Source organism: Podarcis vaucheri (assembly GCF_965113315.1).
Source record: "Podarcis vaucheri genome assembly, chromosome: 8".
NCBI lineage: Eukaryota > Metazoa > Chordata > Lepidosauria > Squamata > Lacertidae > Podarcis > Podarcis vaucheri.
In genome coordinates, this window is record NC_138766.1 from 32,871,542 (window position 1) to 32,891,819 (window position 20,278).

Sequence of the window (20,278 nt, forward strand, 5' to 3'; positions counted from 1 at the left end):
ATGCACCACGTGGTTTTACCCCTTGAAATTTGTTGGATCTTCTTCCTTGGGCAGAGCAGTTCCCGGTCCCTTGTAAGTGCCCTGCTCCTATGCAGAGCACAATCCACACAGCATCTGTAGCGCACAGTTCATTTGTTACTAATATATAAGGGAACAGAACGTGGGAGTTTGTCATATTATGTAATTTTAACCATGCAGGTGGAGTTTGATGCAGATTGTAGGGATCCAAAAGTAAGCTCCTGTAAGGGCCCTTCTCCTGTGAATATGCCAAAGAGGTGGGGGAAGAGGAGGAGACATTTCAGCACCTGTAGCAGCCAGTATTTGAAATATTGAGAAATAAAGACCTATCCTTGACTTTATGCTATATAATAATATTTGCTATGTGCTCATAAGAGTAATTCTCTCACTTTGTTGCTACATGGGTTGGTTCTGCCTGTCTTCCAGTTTAAAGTTGTGAATTTAAAAAATATGTACTCTTGGGGAGGGAGCAGGAAATAAGTCAACTAAATGAAAAATTAATATTTTTTGAATCAGTTTCATGTGCATCATACACTGCATAAAAAGGAATCTTCGTGCTATTGTATGATCACATCAGGATTCATTTTCTGCAGTTCTTAAATCAGTGTCCCTGTGTGCCTCTGCACATTGGTAAAACTGTGGAATGGGGGGACAGGGAGAGACGTTTCTTGAAAACAACTGCTAACTGTGCATGTACAGTAGTCAAAACCTACTAATGAAAACAGAAGGAATGGTAGAATACTGACTGTTCAGTGCCACTTCAGAAGCACACTGTGTTATTCAACACTCCCCGCCCAAAATAATCCTGGAATCAATTTGAATGGGGAGGTTTGTAGGGAAAGAGAAATGGCAAACTTGCAATTCTAACTCAAGCACAATGCTGTGATCTTTCAGGTGTTTGCATCGTCTTTCTCTGCTTTCTGTGGTAATTTCACAAAGATGAACCTGTCTTATTGTTTGAGGAGAGGTACTTTTTTTTTCTTTTTACAGAGTACATCCTTTTCCTTTCACTACCTTCATCATCTCTGTGCCTCAATATGAAATTATGCCAATTACCCTAAATCTGTTTGTATATATCGTACACTAAAAGCCATAGTTGTTTGTGTACTGTGCATGTTTTATCCGTTAATGCACTTCATGTAGTATCTGAATAATGCTGCAATCCAGAGATTTAGGCTACATGCTTTGTTGAGTATATAATGATTTCCTGAGAGTGAAAACGGAAAAGGAATTCTGGATCTGACCAAAGGCCCATCTAGTTCAGCCTCCTGTGTTCACAGTGGCCTGCCAGGTGTCTGTGGGAAGCCCGCAAGCAGGATACAGGTGCAGCAGTGAAGCATCTGATCAGGATCTGAGCAGCACTCTCTCCCCACATGATCCCCAGCAGCTAGTCTTCAGAGGCAAACTGCCTCTGACTGTGTAGGTCAGTGCTTTCCAAACTTGGGTATCCAGTTGTTTTTGGACTACAACTCCCATCATCCCTAGCTAGCAGGACCAGTGGTCAAGGATGATGGAAGTTGTTGTCCAAAAACAGCTGGAGTCCCAAGTTTGGGAAACACTGGTGTAGTTAATACATCAACACCAATATTAGTAGCCATTGATAGCCTTATGCTCTTATGAGGAAGAGAACAATAACCTGATAGTATATTATGTTTACTGTAAATGTGCCTGGGATAGCATCCTAAGGGATTCACCCTTGTAAATTCTGCCTCCAGGTATGTGTTGAGGGGGGAAATAAATTTTGATTAACCTAGTGTCTTAATTGCAGCATACAGCATCCTCTTTTTTTTGTTTTGTTTTTTACGGCATGGCTGTAGACCTACTAGTTGAAATTCTGAACAAATGCACTGCTCCTGATTTTAATATTCATTTTCCCCCCCTTACTGCTAATGTTTTGATTTACCCTTCTCCCTTTCTTTTTCTCTCTTCCTCTCCCTCTCCCTCCAGAGCAGCTTGTTGGCGGAGTGTGCTCACAGGGAGATGATTCCTCATGAAGTCTCTGGATCCCCTTCAGAAATCAAATGTGACTTTCCACTTAGCAGACTGAAATCGGAGCCAGCCAGGCAGTGAAGCCACAGAAGCGGAGGGCAGGGGCCGGTGAAAAATGAAATCCAACCAGGAGAGGAGCAACGAAAGCCTGCCGCCCAAGAAGCGAGAGATCCCTGCCACCAGCCTGCCTTCTGAAGTGAAGCCGTTAGTTCTGGCCAGTGAAAACCACCGAGCGGACAACTTAACATGGCTCTCCAGCACAGTCAGCAGCCAGAGCAGCCTGGGTGGGAGAGGCAGGCCTGGAGGGACCTCGGCGGAAGCTGGTTCACAACATGGAATAGGTTTACACAAATCGCTGTCTGCAGGAGTAGATTATTCCCCACCTAGCGCTCCTAGGTCTGTTCCAGCCACCACCACCACCGTTTACCCGCCTGCGCTTTCTCAGGCAGGGACACCTGTCTCCCCAGTGCAGTACGCACACCTGCAGCACACTTTCCAGTTTGTAGGGCCCCCGTATAGCGGACCATACGCCGGATTCATCCCCTCCCCACTGATTTCCCCGACAGCCAACTCTGCAACCAGCACGGCGGCCTCTGCCACTGCTGTTGCCACCACTCCATCCCAGCGTTCTCAGCTGGAGGCTTATTCCACTTTGCTGGCCAGCATGAGCAACCTCAACCAGCAAGGGCACAAAGTTGAGCCGCATCTCGTTCGGGCGCCCGGGTTGATCACAGCAGGGTCCCCTCCACCGACCCAGCAAAACCAGTACGTCCACATTTCCAGCTCTCCACAAGGCTCAGTTAGGAACGTCTCTCCTCCAGCCATCCCAGTCCATTTGCATCCACACCAGGCAGTGATTCCTCATGCGTTTGCCCTTGGCCCCTCCTCCCAGGTGGTGGTGCAATATGCAGATTCTGGCAGCCATTTTGTCACTCGGGAGTCCTCCAAGAAGTCCGAGAGCGGCAGGCTGCAGGCTATGCAAGCAAAAGAAATACTGAACGGGGAAATAGAGAAGAGCAGGCGTTACGGCATCTCGCCATCCTCAGAAGTGAGTCTCGTCAAATCAGGCAATAAACCATCTCCTCATCATTATGAGGCCAGGCACGTGGTGGTCCATTCGGGTCCTGCTGATTATATTGCACGCGATTCCACCGGTGTCCGGTCCTCTGTTATGGTTGTTCCCAATAGCAGCACACCTACTGCAGACATGGAGGTCCAACAAGCCACCAATAGAGAAACACCTCCCTTGGCCCTCAACGAAAAGGGAAGCTTGCACTTAGGAAAAACAGCCCACCGATCCTATGCGTTATCTCCGCAACAGACTATGGGCCACGAAGGGGTGAAAGCAGTTGCCACTTTGTCCCCTCACACAGTCATTCAGACCACCCACAGCGCCTCAGAGCACCTCCCCGTTGGGTTGCCTGCTGCGGCCTTCTACACTGGGACTCAGCCACCGGTAATTGGCTACCTAAGCAGTCAACAGCAAGCCTTTGGCTATCCTGGAAATCTGCCACAGCACCTGGTGATCCCAGGCACTCAGCCCCTCCTAATACCGGTAGGCAATGCAGATCTCGACTCAACAGGGGTTCCTCCTGCTATCGCCACTTCATCTCCCCAGTTGGCAGCAGTGCCTCACACGTTTGTCACAACCGCCATTCCAAAAAGCGAGAATTTCAACGCCGAGTCGCTAGCAAGTCAAACAGCTTACCAGGCAGCCGTCGTGCAGGCCCAGATTCACCTCCCCCTGATCCAGCCTGTACCTTCTTCAGCAGCTGCTCCTTCTACACTGCCTCCTTACTTCATGAAAGGGTCTATCATTCAGTTGGCCAACGGAGAGCTGAAGAAGGTAGAAGATTTGAAAACAGAAGACTTTATACAGAGTGCAGAAATTAGCAGTGACCTGAAAATAGACTCCAGCACCGTGGAAAGGGTTGATGACAGCCATACTCCAGGCATTGCCATGATACAGTTTGCAGTTGGAGAGCACCGAGCACAGGTAATAAATGGGCTGGGGAAAGGAGGGGCTATTCAGTTGACTGGATATCCTTTCTCACAATGTCTAAGTCTCTTAGGAGCACAGAAGGGCTAGCACGTGGTAGTGTGGAAGAGATTTTCAAAATGGCATTCCAGTGGCTTAATAACTGAGGAAGAGCAATGGCATATGTTGCAAAGTAGAAGTGGTTGCCGAGTGACTAAAAGTTTCAAGGTTCCTTAATGTGTGTGGATGTAACAATGGACCTCTAAATTAGGATTGTCAACATTTTCCCAAGAGATAAGTTCTTCTCCCTTTAGCAACTGCAGAACTTGCCCTGTTCACTCATGAGGATGCAGCCATATGAAATTCTTCTCCTGGACCTATAATAAGCTGTACAATGGAAAGTTGTGTTTTCACTTACAGAGAAATGTACAACCAAAAATTCAGCCGTATCTGTGAAAACCATACGATAAGTTTCAGCCTAGCCCATCCCCTCCATGTCTTTTAATGTTGCTGTACTAGCATCCTGATGCTGTCACCTCTGCAGCAGCAGAGGTGGGGAGGCAGATGCCGGTGTATTCTCTTCATGCTCACAAATACCATCAGTAAAAGTGGCACGTCAGGAAAGCTTTCCTTTCAGGAGTGGAGAGTGCCATCGTCTGGTAGAAAGGATGATGACCTCCATTTAAGTGTCACCTTATGCAGGAGCCTATCAAAATCTAGCTGACATCATCTTACTTAAAATACTCCACCAGCTGTGTTTCTCACAAGGGACGCTTCCAGAATTTAGAGCAAGTCGTGTAGAGAGATACGATTAAAATGTGGGTTTAATTTACGTTTCCTGTAGATTCTAGGGCTTTGGGTCCCTTCTGTATCAGTCATGTTTTCTGTAGTAGCAGCTAGTCTCCTGGTGGATGTGGTTTGTTTTGTTTTTGTTTGACTGTTTGATTAACTAGTTGAAATCTCGACTTGGTAGATCACTATTTTGTCTTGTGTTTGAATTTGAAATGTCTGCTGAGTGCATAGTCTGGCACAACCTTTTCAGTTTAAGAGAGACAGCATTTTTGTTGCATAATGGCTAAGGATGTGAGCCGGGAAGCCCATTTCAAATGCTGCTGCAGCCCAGGAGCTCCTTAAGGTGGCCTTCTAGGTGTGTCTTGCCTTAGCCTTCCCCCTGCCACCTGCAATTTAGAGAAAAGGTGTTCCCTCCTCACACTCTCAGTTTAGAAGCCAGGATTTGGAGGGAAAAGTGCTGGCACTGCATACCAGTGAGTACCACCAGGAACTATGGCTGCTGCCTTATAGATGTTAAGCAAGTCTCATATGCCTACAGGGCAATAGTACTCAGATGCTGTGCCCATTTCTCCCTGGGAGTCTTTATCATGGCCCATTAATGTCTTTCCCCTCCACACTGGCCAGTTTTATGCCAGGCTCCTTACATCCTGGAAGTTTGATGTCAAACAGCCCGTTACAGGAAGCAAAATATGACTTTGGTACAGTGGTACCTCGGGTTAAGAACTTAATTCGTTCTGGAGGTCTGTTCTTAACCTGAAACTGTTCTTAACCTGAGGTACCACTTTAGCTAATGGGGCCTCCCGCTGCCCCTGCCGTGCGATTTCTGTTCTCATCCTGAAGCAAAGTTCTTAACCCAAGGTACTATTTCTGGGTTAGTGGAGTCTGTAACCTGAAGCGTCTGTAACCCGAGGTAGCACTGTAAACCATGAATTTCTCTTCCTTCCTCCTTCTCCGCCCCCTTGTGAGCTTGTGGTTCTAAAGGTTTTTAAAGCATACATATGTTCCACATTATTGATATGTTGTATAGGAGGGAGAGCAGCGTTGTTGATCATATCTACAACAGAATATCTCCTTTCACATTCATTGATGATTAAACTTTCCCCAGGAGCTATTTATTTGATAGCCTCCTTTTAAAAGTATGCTGCGTTTCATATATTACATGTCTGGGGTTTTTAATATATATTCAGTTTTTGAAAGGGGGCATATTTTGACTGCAGTGAGTCTTTTAGTCAGCATGTACCAGGACTGACCAACGTGGTACCTTTCAGATGTTGCTGCATCTCAAGTCCCACAATTCCTGAGTCTTGGCCATTCTGGCAAGGACCAATGGGAGTTGGAGCCTAACAGCATCCAGAGCAAAAACCACCTTAGCTATCCCTGGCATAGACAAATGGTATCCTGACCTACTTTGGGTGAATGCTGTTATGAATATGAACATTAGGAAGAACTTCCTGACAGTAAGAGCTGTTCGACAGTGGAATTTGCTGCCAAGGAGTGTGGTGGAGTCTCCTTCTTTGGAGGTCTTTAAGCAGAGGCTTGACAACCATATGTCAGGAGTGCTCTGATGGTGTTTCCTGCTTGGCAGGGGGTTGGACTCGATGGCCCTTGTGGTCTATTCCAACTCTATGATTCTATGAATAAGAAGTTAGGGCCTAGGCAGGCTAAAATGTGGGATGAAGAGGGCTAGGAAAAGCAACTGAATTTCTAGAGCAAGGGGACATTGCCCAATGCCCCATCCTCGCCCCCTGTTCTCCAGTTCTGTAATAGCAGATTCACTTTCTTATGGGCATTTTTTAAAGTAAAATTAAAAACCTGTGTGTTTTAATAGAGCAAGCAGTGCAGTTATTTGAATGTTGACTCATTAATAAAAAATAAAAAATAAAGAATTTAAATGAATGTCAACTCATTAGTGAGTTCAAAGCGGTTTACTCCCAAGTCCCAGGTAAGTGGGTATTGGATTGCCACCTAAATGTATACCAGGATTGCATTAGCTTACTGGTTGCTGAAATAAATAGAACCCCAAAATTACATTTGAGTTTACAGAATTGACTGAGGTTTTATTCAGGTTCCAAGACTATCTATATTGTGTTCATTGCCACACAGTCACTTTTAGATGAGAGGAACTGCTTGTGTTTCCCAGGAGAGGACGAAGAATTAGGCTTCTTTCTGAACTATCCCCTAGCCGCAGCTTGTATTAATTAACCTACAGAGAATCTCTCTTGGGATTAATCCCTGTGGAACCGAAGCGGCTTATGAAATTGCTTTTAATGAATGCAGTTGGTTAGCATGGGAAGCAGCCGCAGGTCTGTAGCTTCTGCAGCTGTGTGCTGCGCAACTGGGGGGCCTGTTTTAACCCCAGAGGAGTGAGGTGTGCTGGAGTACCTTGGGCTGGATACTGCTCTGCTGAAGAAAATGCAAGGGAGGTAGATGAAGTGTTTTAAAAACTCCCCAAGAGGAGTAGCAAAAGTTGGCAGTTTGGTCCCTAGCTTCTTCACTGTCCCCTTCTGCATACCAAAAGGCATAGAGCCCATATTTTATGCCAGCTGGGAGAAAAATGCCCAACTACCTTCTAGACTGATGTAAAGGTGACTTCAGCCATTCTCCCCGCCACCCGGCCTCAAGCTTATTTTAATTTATTTTTTTCACAAAACAAAAACATGTAATTGCATTACACATTTTCCATAATTAAGAGTTCCCTTATTTCAGTTTTAGAAAATCATTTAGATAACCTCTACAAAGATCTTTTTGAGTAGTGGGTAATGGGAAATCTCTTCCATGGGAAATAAATGGATGCTACGCCATGTTGGACTTGTCTCTTTTGGAAGTATCTTGTGGGGCAGGCAAGTCTTTCTGAGAAGGCCACATCCCACCCACCATTAAAATGGTAGATTCCTGGGTAGTTCTGATTTACTTTTCCACTGCTGGGCCGCAGTCAGAAGAAAACCTATTAATTCTTTAGGACCTTTAACACAACTTGAGCTACGGTCTAGTATGAGGAGTGCCAAGGCTGGGTTAGGCTGCAAAGCTTGTTTTGCAGTAATAGAAATAACCCCCAACTCTCTCTGAACCCTGCCCACCCCTCTTCTCTTTAAAAGAGGCTTCTGCTTTGGTCAAACTCAGCTGTGGTATTCAGATGAACATTTTCAGATTAATGTGTTTTCTCTCCCTTTCTTTTTCTCTCCTCCTTCCCCCTCCCATCCTCATTTCCTTCATCCCTGCAGGTCAGTGTTGAAGTCTTGGTAGAATATCCTTTTTTTGTATTTGGACAAGGTTGGTCATCCTGCTGCCCTGAGAGAACAAGCCAGCTCTTTGATTTGCCATGTTCCAAACTCTCTGTTGGGGACGTCTGCATATCACTTACACTCAAGAATCTGAAGAATGGCTCCGTCAAAAAGGGCCAGTCCATGGACTCAACAAGCATCTTGCTGAAGCACTCTAAGAATGACAGTCTAACTGGTAGCAGACATAGGTATGCAGAGCAGGAAAACGGGATTGATCAGGGAAGTGCAAAGATGTCATCTGAGAATGGTGAACTGAAGTTTCCAGACAAAATAGGATTGCCTGCAGCATCTTTGCTCACCAAATCAGAACCCAGCAAGCCCACAGCAACGAGGAAGAGGAGGTGGTCTGCCCCCGAAACACGGAAATTAGAGAAGTCAGAAGAGGAGCCACCGTTGACTCTCCCCAAACCTTCTTTTATTCCTCAGGAGGTTAAGATTTGCATTGAAGGGCGATCCAATGTAGGCAAGTGAAGTCTGTTTAGGGAAAAGGAAATTAGGCTACCCCTTGTCATTTTTATCCAGATTACTGTACTGTAGGCCAAAATAACCCAGTATTTACATGTTATCATCTTATTTTAGGTTTATGTTATAACCTTGTTGTTATAGTTGCAGCTGGTATTATGCAGGAGACTGGTGCATACTCCCTTCACCCCTCAAGTGTTCATTGGTGATTATTTTTATCGGGAGCTACAGAAAGGGGCAGTATCTGCTTCATCCCCACCCTTTGTGGAAGCAAATGTTGTTGCCATGACTCCTGTTTTTCCAACACTTCAAGCAGAATAAGCCTTGGCTGTCTTTGGCGAGGGGATGGGAAGGGAGGAAAGTGCACCAGAGACAAACACTAATGTCTGATTCATGGGGAGGGCGGAAGTCCCATGGCAACGTGGCTTGGTCATTCTCTCAGCTAGCAGCTGTTGGGAGGCCAATCCAGAGGCAGTATCAGAGAAACATCAGAGAAACTCTGAGGCTTGTACCATAAAACCACTTTTTAAATTCCTCCCTGGCCCTCTGAAGTTTGCCACGTATTTCCCATCTCCCCCCCCCACTACATCCTCTGCCCCACAATAGGAGCCTGACTGCACTATTTTTTATTATCGTTCTCAGAGGCTGCCATACAGACATTTCATCTCCACTTGCTAGTACAGCTGCATTGCAAGGGCGCAGCAAACGCTCCTTGCTTTGCTAACACTGGGAATTTCTTCAAAGTAGGACATTGTTGCCATAGGCCTAGCAATCTCTGGGGGATCCCTGCATGGGCTCATCATCATTGCTTCTGTACAGGGCCAGAGAGAGAGTTTTGCCACTGACATTTGCTTCCACAAGGTAAATATGCACTGCCCCTTTGGGAGAGTGGACATAACAGTTGTTTGCATTTTAGGTTGCAAATACTTGTCTTTTAACTTTAGTACTGTTTTTAGTTCCTGACTATGGACAACTAGTGCCACTTTTTTTTCAAATTTCAGTGTGACACAAGGAAGTGGATGTCGAAGATGAACATAGAATGTCTTTAAGCACTTAAAATGCTGTTTCACACTTTCGTTGCCGAACATCTTGGCTTAACACTCAGCAAGTACTGTATCTCATTTTAATCTCTTCAATGAGAGAGAGAGAGGAAAAGAAAAGAAAACCGATCTCTTCAACACTGTTAAACTACATGCAAACTATGTAGAGGGTTGTTGTTTTTTTCACAAGCGAGATGTTGAAAGTTTTTCATGTGGTTTCAAAGGGATGAATGTGAATTATGAACTGGTATGTGACAGTCATTGTCCACGAGGACTACTTAATAGGAGGCACTTTTAAAACTTTAATGCTTGTGAAAGAGTTAAAGGCATATGCGAGCTGACAGATAATAAAAGAATAAGAGAGAGTATAAAAGAAAGAGAAGAAAAAAATCATTATTGTCCAGTGTTTTTGAAAAAGATGGACTTTAAAGAATCTTGCAATTTGCACATCTTGAGTTTATCATTTGTGTGGTATTCCTGCAGTTTTTACCTAATAATTTTTTGGGAAAGGGAGAGGGACTGAAGAAGCTTAAACAAATGTAGCAATTACTTACTAACCTGCCTAAACTCTAGGCCATTTTTATAGGGTTAGGTTTCCTTTCAACCTTTTTATTTTCTTACCATATCTGTCACCCTGAACCAGGACAAAGTCTGAGAATTTCTCTTCAGATTTGCTCAGTTTCCATAAGAGAGATTTTGACACAGAAGCAAGTTTTGGTTTTTCATTTTACTTCTAATCCTTCGTTATTTTATTATTGTGAATACTACTCTTTGTTACTTTGAAGAACTTCTTTTCCATTAGTAGTACAATGTAGATGTCAAACGTTTGGTACAAAACAGGACAATGGGTAGAAAGTTTACCCAGTTAAGCTCTTTTATTCTTGGCAGTGTTACTGTTCCCACAAATCTGAAACAAATTTAAGAGTGGATCTAGAGGTCCTAACTCCTGCTGATTTCTGTGGCTTCCATCTTGAAACCAGTTCCTGACAGAGCCACATTAATGCCCTAGTGACTACTCACAGACAAGTGATCTGATGACACCCGCCTATGAATAATTCACATTAATAAAGACACAGCTAAGTCCAGTTAATTAAAATACTGCATTAATTTTTGAAGCTTTAAGATTAGGACCTCCTGATGAGATATTATGGGCATTTTCACACACAAGGCTTAATTTGGGCTCTCCTTGAGTTGGTCTACAATGTGAATCTAAAATTGATGTTGGCACGTTCTATCCATGTTAACATTGTTCTCATGTGGTACAGATATTATATGAGAGCTCAAATACGGGCTTAGCATTGTGTATGAAAATGGCATAAGAAGTTATTAACATCAGTTGCTTTCTCCTTTTCAGGGGTGGGTATGAATCCTCTTCTTCCGCCACTTGCAATTACTTTAGGATGCAATCCTTCTTATCAGGGGCGGGCGGGTGGACATGAGTTTTCTTCTTTCCCCACTTGCAATTATTCTTGGATGCAATCCAAAGCCAGGGCATGGTGCCTGGGTAAACAGAGGCTGCTTACCCCTGATTTGTTTTCCATTATCATTCCGCATGCCTTAGGGTAGCCACTATCCTCAAAGCGGCCTTGTCCGGGGAATGAATGAAGCAGAAAAGGCCAATTCGAACACCCCTGGCACTCAGGTGAAGGGTAAGCTGTGACCTCAGTCTCAGCTCAACCAATATTTAGTTGAGATACTTGCCCAACGGGAGTTCATCTCCCTTGATCGATACTTGGACTGTGAATGTGGCTTTGCTGGTTGCGTTCGGCCTCTGCAAATCTGAGGCCCTTTCAGATCAAGAATCGAAATTACAGATATCAGAACAGAACCCAGAATGAACAGATTCCTCCAATGTTCATTCCTCATCTTTTGCTTAAATATAATACGTTTTAAGGAGAAAAAATAACTACCATTCTACCCTTCCCTTCAATTCTTATGTCTCTTTGTTTGTTACTTGAACCTTAGCTCACACCAGAACTAATCATTTTTGTACCATTTTCTGGGGTGCACCAAAAATGTGTTTAAGTTTTAAAATAGCTTGAAATCTGTCTTGAATTGAATTGAATTGAATTGTAACCTCTCAGTAATTTACCAAATAGCTGGGCAGGTTCCTCCTCACAATCACACTGCTTATTTAGTGCTGTAATTATTTTTTTTCAACATTTCTGCTCAGAGAACTTGCTTAATCTTCCATAAACTCTGCTCAGGGCACTTTCAATTTATTGTTTATTGGAGTTTTATTTGGGCTTCTTTTTTTGTTTGTTTGTTGTTTTGTTTTTCGTTTCAACCTCTGACGGCAAGAGGACTAGAGAGACAGGGGGCAAAAAAATCCCTATTTCGTTCCCTTCCGTACCACTATTTTCACATGTACTTGGAGAGCATCAAACATAAAAGGAAGCAGGGATCATGAAACTGACCGTATCTATAAAACTAACACTAACAAGTAAAAAAAAATAAAAATCAACAACAACAGTAATAATAATAATAATTAAAGGTTGGAGCAATAGGAATGTATTTTGTTCACTGCTTGCATTGCAGACTTAGAATCCTGCAGTTGTTGCTTCCTTCCAAACATTGTTCCCCTTTGTTGTTTGCTTCTTCTTTTTTTAGCATGTGCAATATTTTATGTGCCAATTTAAGATTCACCCACACGGTGATGGCTTGACCTTCCCACCCCCCTTTTGTGTGTGTTTAAATCTAGGGCCCTACACTTCCCTCCATGTTAGGCACAGAGCCTTTCTGGGTGCAAATATGTTTGGCACACATGGAGCAAGGGCTCTGTACAGCTCTTGATTCTACTCTACCTGGCCTCCACATTCAAAGCAGGGTGGGAAATCTAGATAGAGGGGGTGGGAAATAGCTAATATTCCTCCCTGGAAGGACTTTAAAGGTGGAGAGGTTGGCCCTGGGGTGGGAGAGATTCTGTGAATACAAGCAATTATAAACTGCTTAGATGAGAGCCAGCAGTCTTCTGCAGCCTCACCACGTCGTATTTTTATGCCCGTAACTATTACTAAACCATCTTCTTTATTGTTGATAAAATTTAGCCCTGTGCAGAGGAGGAAGAACACATGCACACTGTGCTTCTTAACTCTCCGTGACCAAGGAAAAAGCTCATTTGGCGGCTGGAACACCCCAAGTTGCGTTTCTTGGTTGTGGTAAGGAACTGATAATTTATGGGCCAGTTCTGTGACGTTTTTATGTGCCGCATTTTTGAAAATGACTCGAGGTGAGTTCTGGTCCTGCTGATGTCGGCAGTGAGGGCTCTGTTGAGTCCTCTGTCCTCCTCACCAATTGGAATAGGATTTGAGTCTTGGGCTTCTAAAGTGCCTTAGTTTGTTTTGGAAAAGGCACCTAATTCCAAGTGAAAAATTCTTTTAACCCCATTGGGCTGCTTCTATAAACTCTCATTCACAAAATTGCTCCCTTCCCACTTCCTTCTCACGGATTAAATAGCAATTGGCGGGCACGGAGAACATGTTATGGTTGATTTCGTTGTAAGAGGCCTCTCTGTACAGTGTCTACATGGCAATATTAACTGACACCAGTCTTTCCTCTTTGTTTTTGTACCAGACCTGTTTTAGTTTACAGCAAAACTCATACAATCACCAATAAAATTAGTCAGGGCAAAGAAAAAGAAAAAACCAGAACCTCTTTATAGGAATTTCTAAATAAATATATCTATATCTATATATCTATATCTATGTATAAAATGACTGTTCCTTGTAGTGTTTAACTTAGATGTCATTTCAGTTTGTTTGGGCTACATCATGAGGGTTTCAGAGTGCGATGTCACTTACCTCGTATCCTGTAAGTTATACCTGGACTATTCTGTGTTGTGTTTTTTATTCCCTCCCATGCATCTTCCTTCCCCACCCCCGTTGCCCTTTCCTGGAAGAAAAAAAAAATGCATGTCTTATCCCTCTATTTTAATCCTGGTGTCACTTTTGAATTGGTGGGAGGAGGGCAGTTTTGAGCCAGGAAGTGACATCACTACTCGTTTCCCTAAATCAAGGAACATTTTGAAACCTTTCACACCTCTTACTCAGGGATGGGGCTGGCGTGTGGTACACTGAGGTGACCAGAAGGAGCACTTTTTCTGCTCTGGAGTAGGGATGTTCAATTCCAAGGAGACGTTTGGATTTCCTGCATGGTCGTGGATTAACTTCCCAGGTTTATCATGTAGAGTGCAACATAAAGCAGCAGGTCTAGTGTGAACTGTAGCTTTCAGTTGTGGGGGAAAAATTGCTCTATGTACAGTGGCTTGTTTTGCTTTGATATGTTGCCAAGCAATTGGGGGGTGGGGCGGGATCACAACAATGATATTGTTTGAGTAGGAAATGAGAGTGCTATTTTGAAGTCAATCGCATAATGTTTATTCTTGTTTCCAGACATTGGTTTCTAAACATTTTTTAAAAAATAAAAACGATGCCATATACATCCAGGCCACAGTGTTGCAAATCTTTACACCGTTAGACACAATCCTACAAGGGAGTAGTTGTGGTTCTCCAAATTCTTTGAATATGTAGGGTCATCTTTTTTGAGATCCTGAATCTATCTGCGCTGAACAATATATATTCTTAGACCAGTGTATTCAAAAATGATGCTTTTAAATTTATGGCTAGGCCCTCTCTCCCTCTCACTTTGCAGCATTGGAGCTATCGTAACTTGGGGTGCATTATTTCAGATGTTGCCACCCACCGAACTTTGTGTGTTTGGGTGCCTGTGACTTTTAACCTTCTCATAAGCACGTCATTTCACCTTTAATGGCAACAGGGTGGTTATCATTTATTTTTTTCATAACACCTCAGAGAAATTATTACTCACGATCCGCGTGGGCTTACCCACAAGCAGTTCGGAAATAATGAAATGGGCAACCAAAGCAGCCGTTATGTGACCCAAACTGCAAAGGTAACAGAACACACTAGTAATTGCCTGCCTGGATTGACACTGTTGGCTTTGTGGCATCCGTCCATGGGTTGAAATCCAAAAGTACCCTTCTGCGTGTGGAAGATGTTTTTGTGTGTGCATGAAAGGGCTGTTTTACAGCTCTCATGCAATTAGAAGAATGCAAATGACCATAGAACCTACCTTATTATCATCCCATACGAACAATTCTGCTATTGCTTGCACAAGTGAACTAGTGGCTCTCTTCCTTTTTTTGCTCACAGTTCATTGGATCCCACCCCTGATTTTTATCTGCTTTAAGAAAACTGAGTCCTCTTGTGTCACATCCACTATGAACTGAACTCTGTTAACAGCAATATGTGACCTGCACTTTCTTTTTCTGCCCCCATCGCCACAGGTAGCAGTGCTGTCCAACTTAGGGACAGGCACTGTGATAGCGTGAAGATAAGGGAAATTGTTCTATATGTTTTTAAGCAGAATGTGGTTAGTGCTTTTGCTTTTTTATGTTTAACCCTGGCAATTCCTGAAAAATAAGATAAATGAATAGTGTCCCAAATTGTGACTGTTGGGTTTTTTTTTGAGAGCACAGGACTATTCTGTTGATTTCTTTCGTAGTTTCCAAGAGCAGTATTCTGTTTTTCTGTTGATAGGGAAATTCCAAACAAGTTGCACACTTCTACTCCAGAGTTCAATTTCTTTTACATAGACGACCTCGCTTCAGACGTGTTACCTTACTGATAGGATCTTTACTTGTAGCACTATTAACTTGTGGGAATATTTTTTTACGTGAACCTAATTTGATGAGAAGCTTAAACAAACTTTTTTGAAGCACTCACATTGAGAGGAGTACAGGTAATGTTTTTTAAAAAAAATTGCACAAAAGAAACATGAATGTTGGAATGATTCATTCAGTGTTTGAAAAGCGATGGATATGTTGAAATAGTGTGTTGTTTGTAAAAATGAAATAAAAGTACAAAAGCCGAGAAAGGGTGAAAGTTACATGTTATTTGTATATAGAAAACTCTCACGTCTAGGTGATCCGATTGTATTGGTTCTAGCTGGAAAGAAATTCTAATTAACAGGTTTTTCAAAGACAACTATGCTTACTTTTGTATTTGTATTACATGAATCCCGTTGTTGGGGAAGGGGAGAATGATTCACCATCATGCTACAATTTGTCCCTTTTCAATTTTGATTTTGAACTTGATTAGGAAGTCTTAACTCCTTCTAGGGATGGTGATCTATATGTCTTCTGCACTTCCTGTTCTTTATTTTTTTTATTTTTAAGAAAAAGAACCCAAAGAATTTAATACTGAACAAGAAGTGCTTGTCACCAGGGGTTCTTGCAACCACAAAAAGGCAAGAAGGAATGAGCAATTTGTGTCCCATAATTCCACATAACCTCTCACAGAGCACGCACACAAACCTCAGTGGTGCCTGGAGGTATTGAAGACATGATTTAAGCTACTCTAGCAGTTTTGCAGAAAGTTTTGAACTTTTTCATTTGGTTTGGTATATATATATATATATATATAATATACCAAATTACTAGCACACACACAAAAACCCGAAGGGAATTTAGGAATATAAATATTTCTGGGGTAAAGGTGTAAAATTAATTGATAATAGGGAGTCCTTAAAAGGGGCTGGGGTCTGATTGATAGTTGTCTGAATCCTTCTCCCCTTCCCCCCTTCCAGTCAGTAGTAATAATCCCAAGTTTCTGTTCTGGCATTAAATATGGAGGGGGGATATATTTCTATATTCAAATGGCCCCTTCAGGTGCAGAAAGATGGCCTCTCACACAATAAAATGAAGTGCATTTGGTCAAGGGGTGCTTCTACAATGGGGATTGCAAAATCTGTGGTTTTTCTCATTGTGCTCGGAAAGGACTCGAGTCTTCCACTGAGAATGAATCAGAGGCTTCACCCAAGGTTGCTTTTGTTTGTTCATTTTCCTTTTGCTTGATTGAAGCTCTTGTTCACTTTTTCCTCAGCCATACAATAGGCAGCCATTGGAGGTGTCGTCTGCAATAGGACTTAACTCACTGGTGCTGGAACTGCTGTATAATACTGCAAGCCACCTTCACTGAGGTCTGTGACAGGTGACGCTATAGAGGTCCAGATCATAGGCACTTGCCACTTTCAAGGGGGTGGGGGGTGGCGGCTAGTGAACTGTTGTACAGCCACTGAATGCTTAGCATAAGAAATTTTGGGGCTGCAATCATCCTTCAAATGTGTTGATTTTATTGAGTTATAAAACTAGTAGAGGGAGACCAACTTATACCAGCAGAAGAGCTGGCCACCAAGAGAGTGCTCTGAAAATTAGAAGCCTTCCAGTGTATATTGCTATCTCCATAGAGAGGGCAATTACATTTCAAAATGGCTGCCAATAAAGCTCCACCAACCTGAAGCCAAAGGAGGAACAAAATCAGTACAAATATTCATTGCCCAGAGAAGTGATACATGTTCTGATACATGTTGAACATTTTAAGGCTGTATAGCTGGCAGAAGATAAAACCTTCTGATTGATTGATCTGGATGTAAATTTGGCTTACATACTTGAGAAGTAGATTGATAGTTTAGATTTACTTGCAAACTCTTCTGTGTCTATTTAAGTTTAACCCCAGAAGGCAGTCCTTAAGTACTTGAAAGGCCTCAAAATGTTGTTTCTGGGCAATAAATATCTGCACTTAATTAGCTGGTTGGAGTTCTCATGTTTTCTATTGTATTCCAGAACTGTTGCCTCTCAAATTATTCTATTAGGATACGAAGCTTATCTTTGGTTACTCCCAACAGCTAATACTAAAAATACCTTTAAAAAAAATATACGTAACATCACTAAATACTTGTCTTTCTGATGCATCTAAATAGGGAACTTTGAGGCCCTTACTTTCAATTTGGTAGCAATCTTGTCAACATTACAAGCATCCAGCAAGTTCTAGAGGAAAGAAGCATCGCAAAGTCAATAGGTGGTTCATACTGGCTTCTTTCCCTTATTCAAATGACTGAAAAATACACTTTCAATGTCCTGCCTAGTGTTGGCATAGGAAAAGGGGTATCATAGCTTTATGCTGAGGTCATATTGGGCTGCAATGGCCAGTACAAAGGAGAAATGGGGAGGGAATAATGTTTTGCACCTTATAGAAAAGAGGAGAAAAAAATTAAGTGCATACAGACATAGGTAAGAGCTTTTATTGTGACAAGAGAACCTTTTTCCATATGCGTGCATACTCTCTGTAATTCCAGTGTAAAATATTGTACTTGCACTAGCTTTTTTAAAACAAATATAAAAAATGGAAGAATTCATATTCTATTTTCTAATCGTGGTGTGTCTATTTGTAGGATACACTCGCGTCTGTTTATTGAATTTTATGGTCCCTTTCTTTGATGGTGCTTGCAGGTTTTCTAGGTAGAAATTATTTCATTATTATAATAAAACAATGTTTGATTCAAAATTTGAACAAAATTGTTTTAAAGAAATTGTCTGTATACCAGTACAAGTTTATTGTTTCAGTATACTCGTACTAATAAAAATAACAGTGCCAATTGCAAATAAGTGTTCTTTGTTGTGTATGAATTAAGAGGTGGGAGTCAGTTTGTTTCATTTTTTAAATAGCAGTTTGTCCATATGAAAGTTTACTCTGAGGTTCATCTTTGTGACAAGGAGGGTTTTTTTAAAAAATAGAATAATAAAACATATTTATTTTTTTCCATAATAAAATATACACAGAAGTGATGCATATTGCAATATAATTGCCATTCTGTTTTATATAAATCACAGTTCAATTCTATTGTCCAGTCCCCTACCACACACCCAAATTCAAAAACTGGAACTTTAGTCATATAATGCATGCATAGTATGATTGCGCATTCTGAATTCATTTAGAGCTCATTCTGTTCCATTAATTATCTTTGTATTCATGCATCCTTAAGAATATGATACTTTGACATTTTATCCAGTTGTGTGTGATTTCAGTGGCTGCATCCAAATTGCATGTACCTTGAGGACTTGCTTTCCTAAAATCAAGGAAGAATGGAGGTAAGGGGAGGGGAGTGCAGATATTGTTGGGCTGTATGGTTCAATTTCCTTTAGGATGTTTATAGCAGTAGGGTCACTGGCAGAGCACAGAGCTTCAAGTATGACTTCCGGCAAGACCTTTCTGTGCAGTGTGGATCTGTAGCTGCCATGCCAAGAAGGAAGGCAAGACACAGTTAACTTCCCTAGGGGTCTGCTCACAAGGTAAGGGGACCCTTCCACATAATACTGCAATAATAGATCCTCAGGTGGGGTCTAGGCTGGTGCTTGCTAAACAGGGATTAAAAACCTTCTCCAGATATTGGGCCTCAACCCTAGTTAACAATGGCGGTGGCCAGGGATGATGGGAGGTAGAGTCTTCAACATTTGGGAAGGCCAAAGATTACTCCTAGCAGAAACTTCTCCCTTTCTTAGGTTATGATGAGTGATAGGGCAGAGTGTCTTAAGGCAATTGCTTCCCACACCACTGCAATAATGTAAGAACTGGCCTCCCTGGTGTGGCTTTTCCTGTCTGTGCAATATTCTACATTGATTTTAAAAGTATCTGCACATTTCTAACAAATATGTATGCATTATTTGTAAGGCATCCATTCTCTGCTTGCACAGGCATCTAGTACAATCTCACCACATGCTATTCAATTAGGTTTAAATAATTTTTTTAAGTGGGTCATTTCAGCTGCTCTTGTTGCTTCTCTTTCATGTGAAACCAGAAGTGTCTTAAGCAGGTACGTTGGTTTCAAAATACCATTGCATTGCAAGGTCATGAGAGATGTCCAGCCAATTTGAGGGTGGGAGCAGGCGTACCCAAATTTCCATTCTGCAGACTTTTAACACTTTTAGAATGATGGTGGGGACATAACCAAATCCAAACGTATCAAGTGTTGCAAAGCTTTGCCATGCAATGGGAAAGGTGATTCTGTTCCAGGGGGAATGTTAGGAATAGTTTGTTTCAAATAGAGAATGCATGTTTTTAAGTATCATATTCCTGTTTTGTATTTAAATCAACCCAAAGGAGAAAAATTATTCTTCAAAACACAGTCAATGAATGACTACTCACAAGCAAGCCCCACTGTACTCAGTGGAACTTACTTTTCAGTGAGTGTGGGTTCAAGATTTCAGTTTTGATGTTTAAAAACCATTCCTTTAAAAAATAACTTCCACTGTGCTTTCAGATCACTTGCATGTGTTCAGCTTTGGAAATGTCGTAGTTGTGAATGCCCAGCAACTACGCATATCCACTGTCAAGTTCTGTGTAGCACACATGTTGTACAAGCTGTCAATTTCGTTACTCCAGTTATTATATCAAAGACTTGACGGCAGCCAAGTCCATAGGGCTGACAGGGAAGGACCTGTTGTAATATGAAATTTTCTGTCTCAACTGCTAAAGGACCATTTGTCTGCACCTTAAAGTCTCAAGATTAGAAGATAAAGAAATACTGGAGAGAATGAAGAGACTTTTTTTAAAAAAATCCAGTGCAAGTTCCTAAAATGTAATATATAATTAGACCACACACCTTCAGTATAGTTGGTTGCAGTGTCTTCCAGGATGGGAATGAGTACTTTAAAAGTACAACTGTAGCTCTCAATATCCCAGAAAATATGCTGTAGCTCTCAATATCCCAGAAAATTCAAACCTGCTAGCAAATTAGGCTGCTATCTTTTTCTGCTGTGGTTTTAAGACACTGTTCCAGTTCAGAAATTAGTGTGTACATTTGTATGCTCGCTTCTCTCTTTACTTATTAGATCATCTATGAAAGTAAAATAATCAGCAAAT

General features: G+C 42.0%; 1 protein-coding gene across 6 annotated transcripts in view; it reads left to right on the forward strand.

Moving 5' to 3' along the window:
- ATXN1 (ataxin 1) overlaps nt 1–13,797 on the forward strand; it is a 142,189-nt gene extending 128,392 nt beyond the window's left edge. For 5 of the 6 annotated variants that reach the window (XM_082234326.1, XM_082234327.1, XM_082234325.1 and 2 more), the window contains 2 exons: nt 1,966–4,003; nt 7,999–13,797. In XM_082234326.1, the coding sequence (XP_082090452.1) occupies nt 2,123–4,003; nt 7,999–8,529 (2,412 nt within the window). In that variant the 5' untranslated portion in view covers nt 1,966–2,122 and the 3' untranslated portion in view covers nt 8,530–13,797. The remainder of the gene's footprint in view (nt 1–1,965; nt 4,004–7,998) is intronic. The other variant, XM_082234328.1, reaches the window with a different exon arrangement.
- Nucleotides 13,798–20,278: the final 6,481 nt, after the last annotated feature.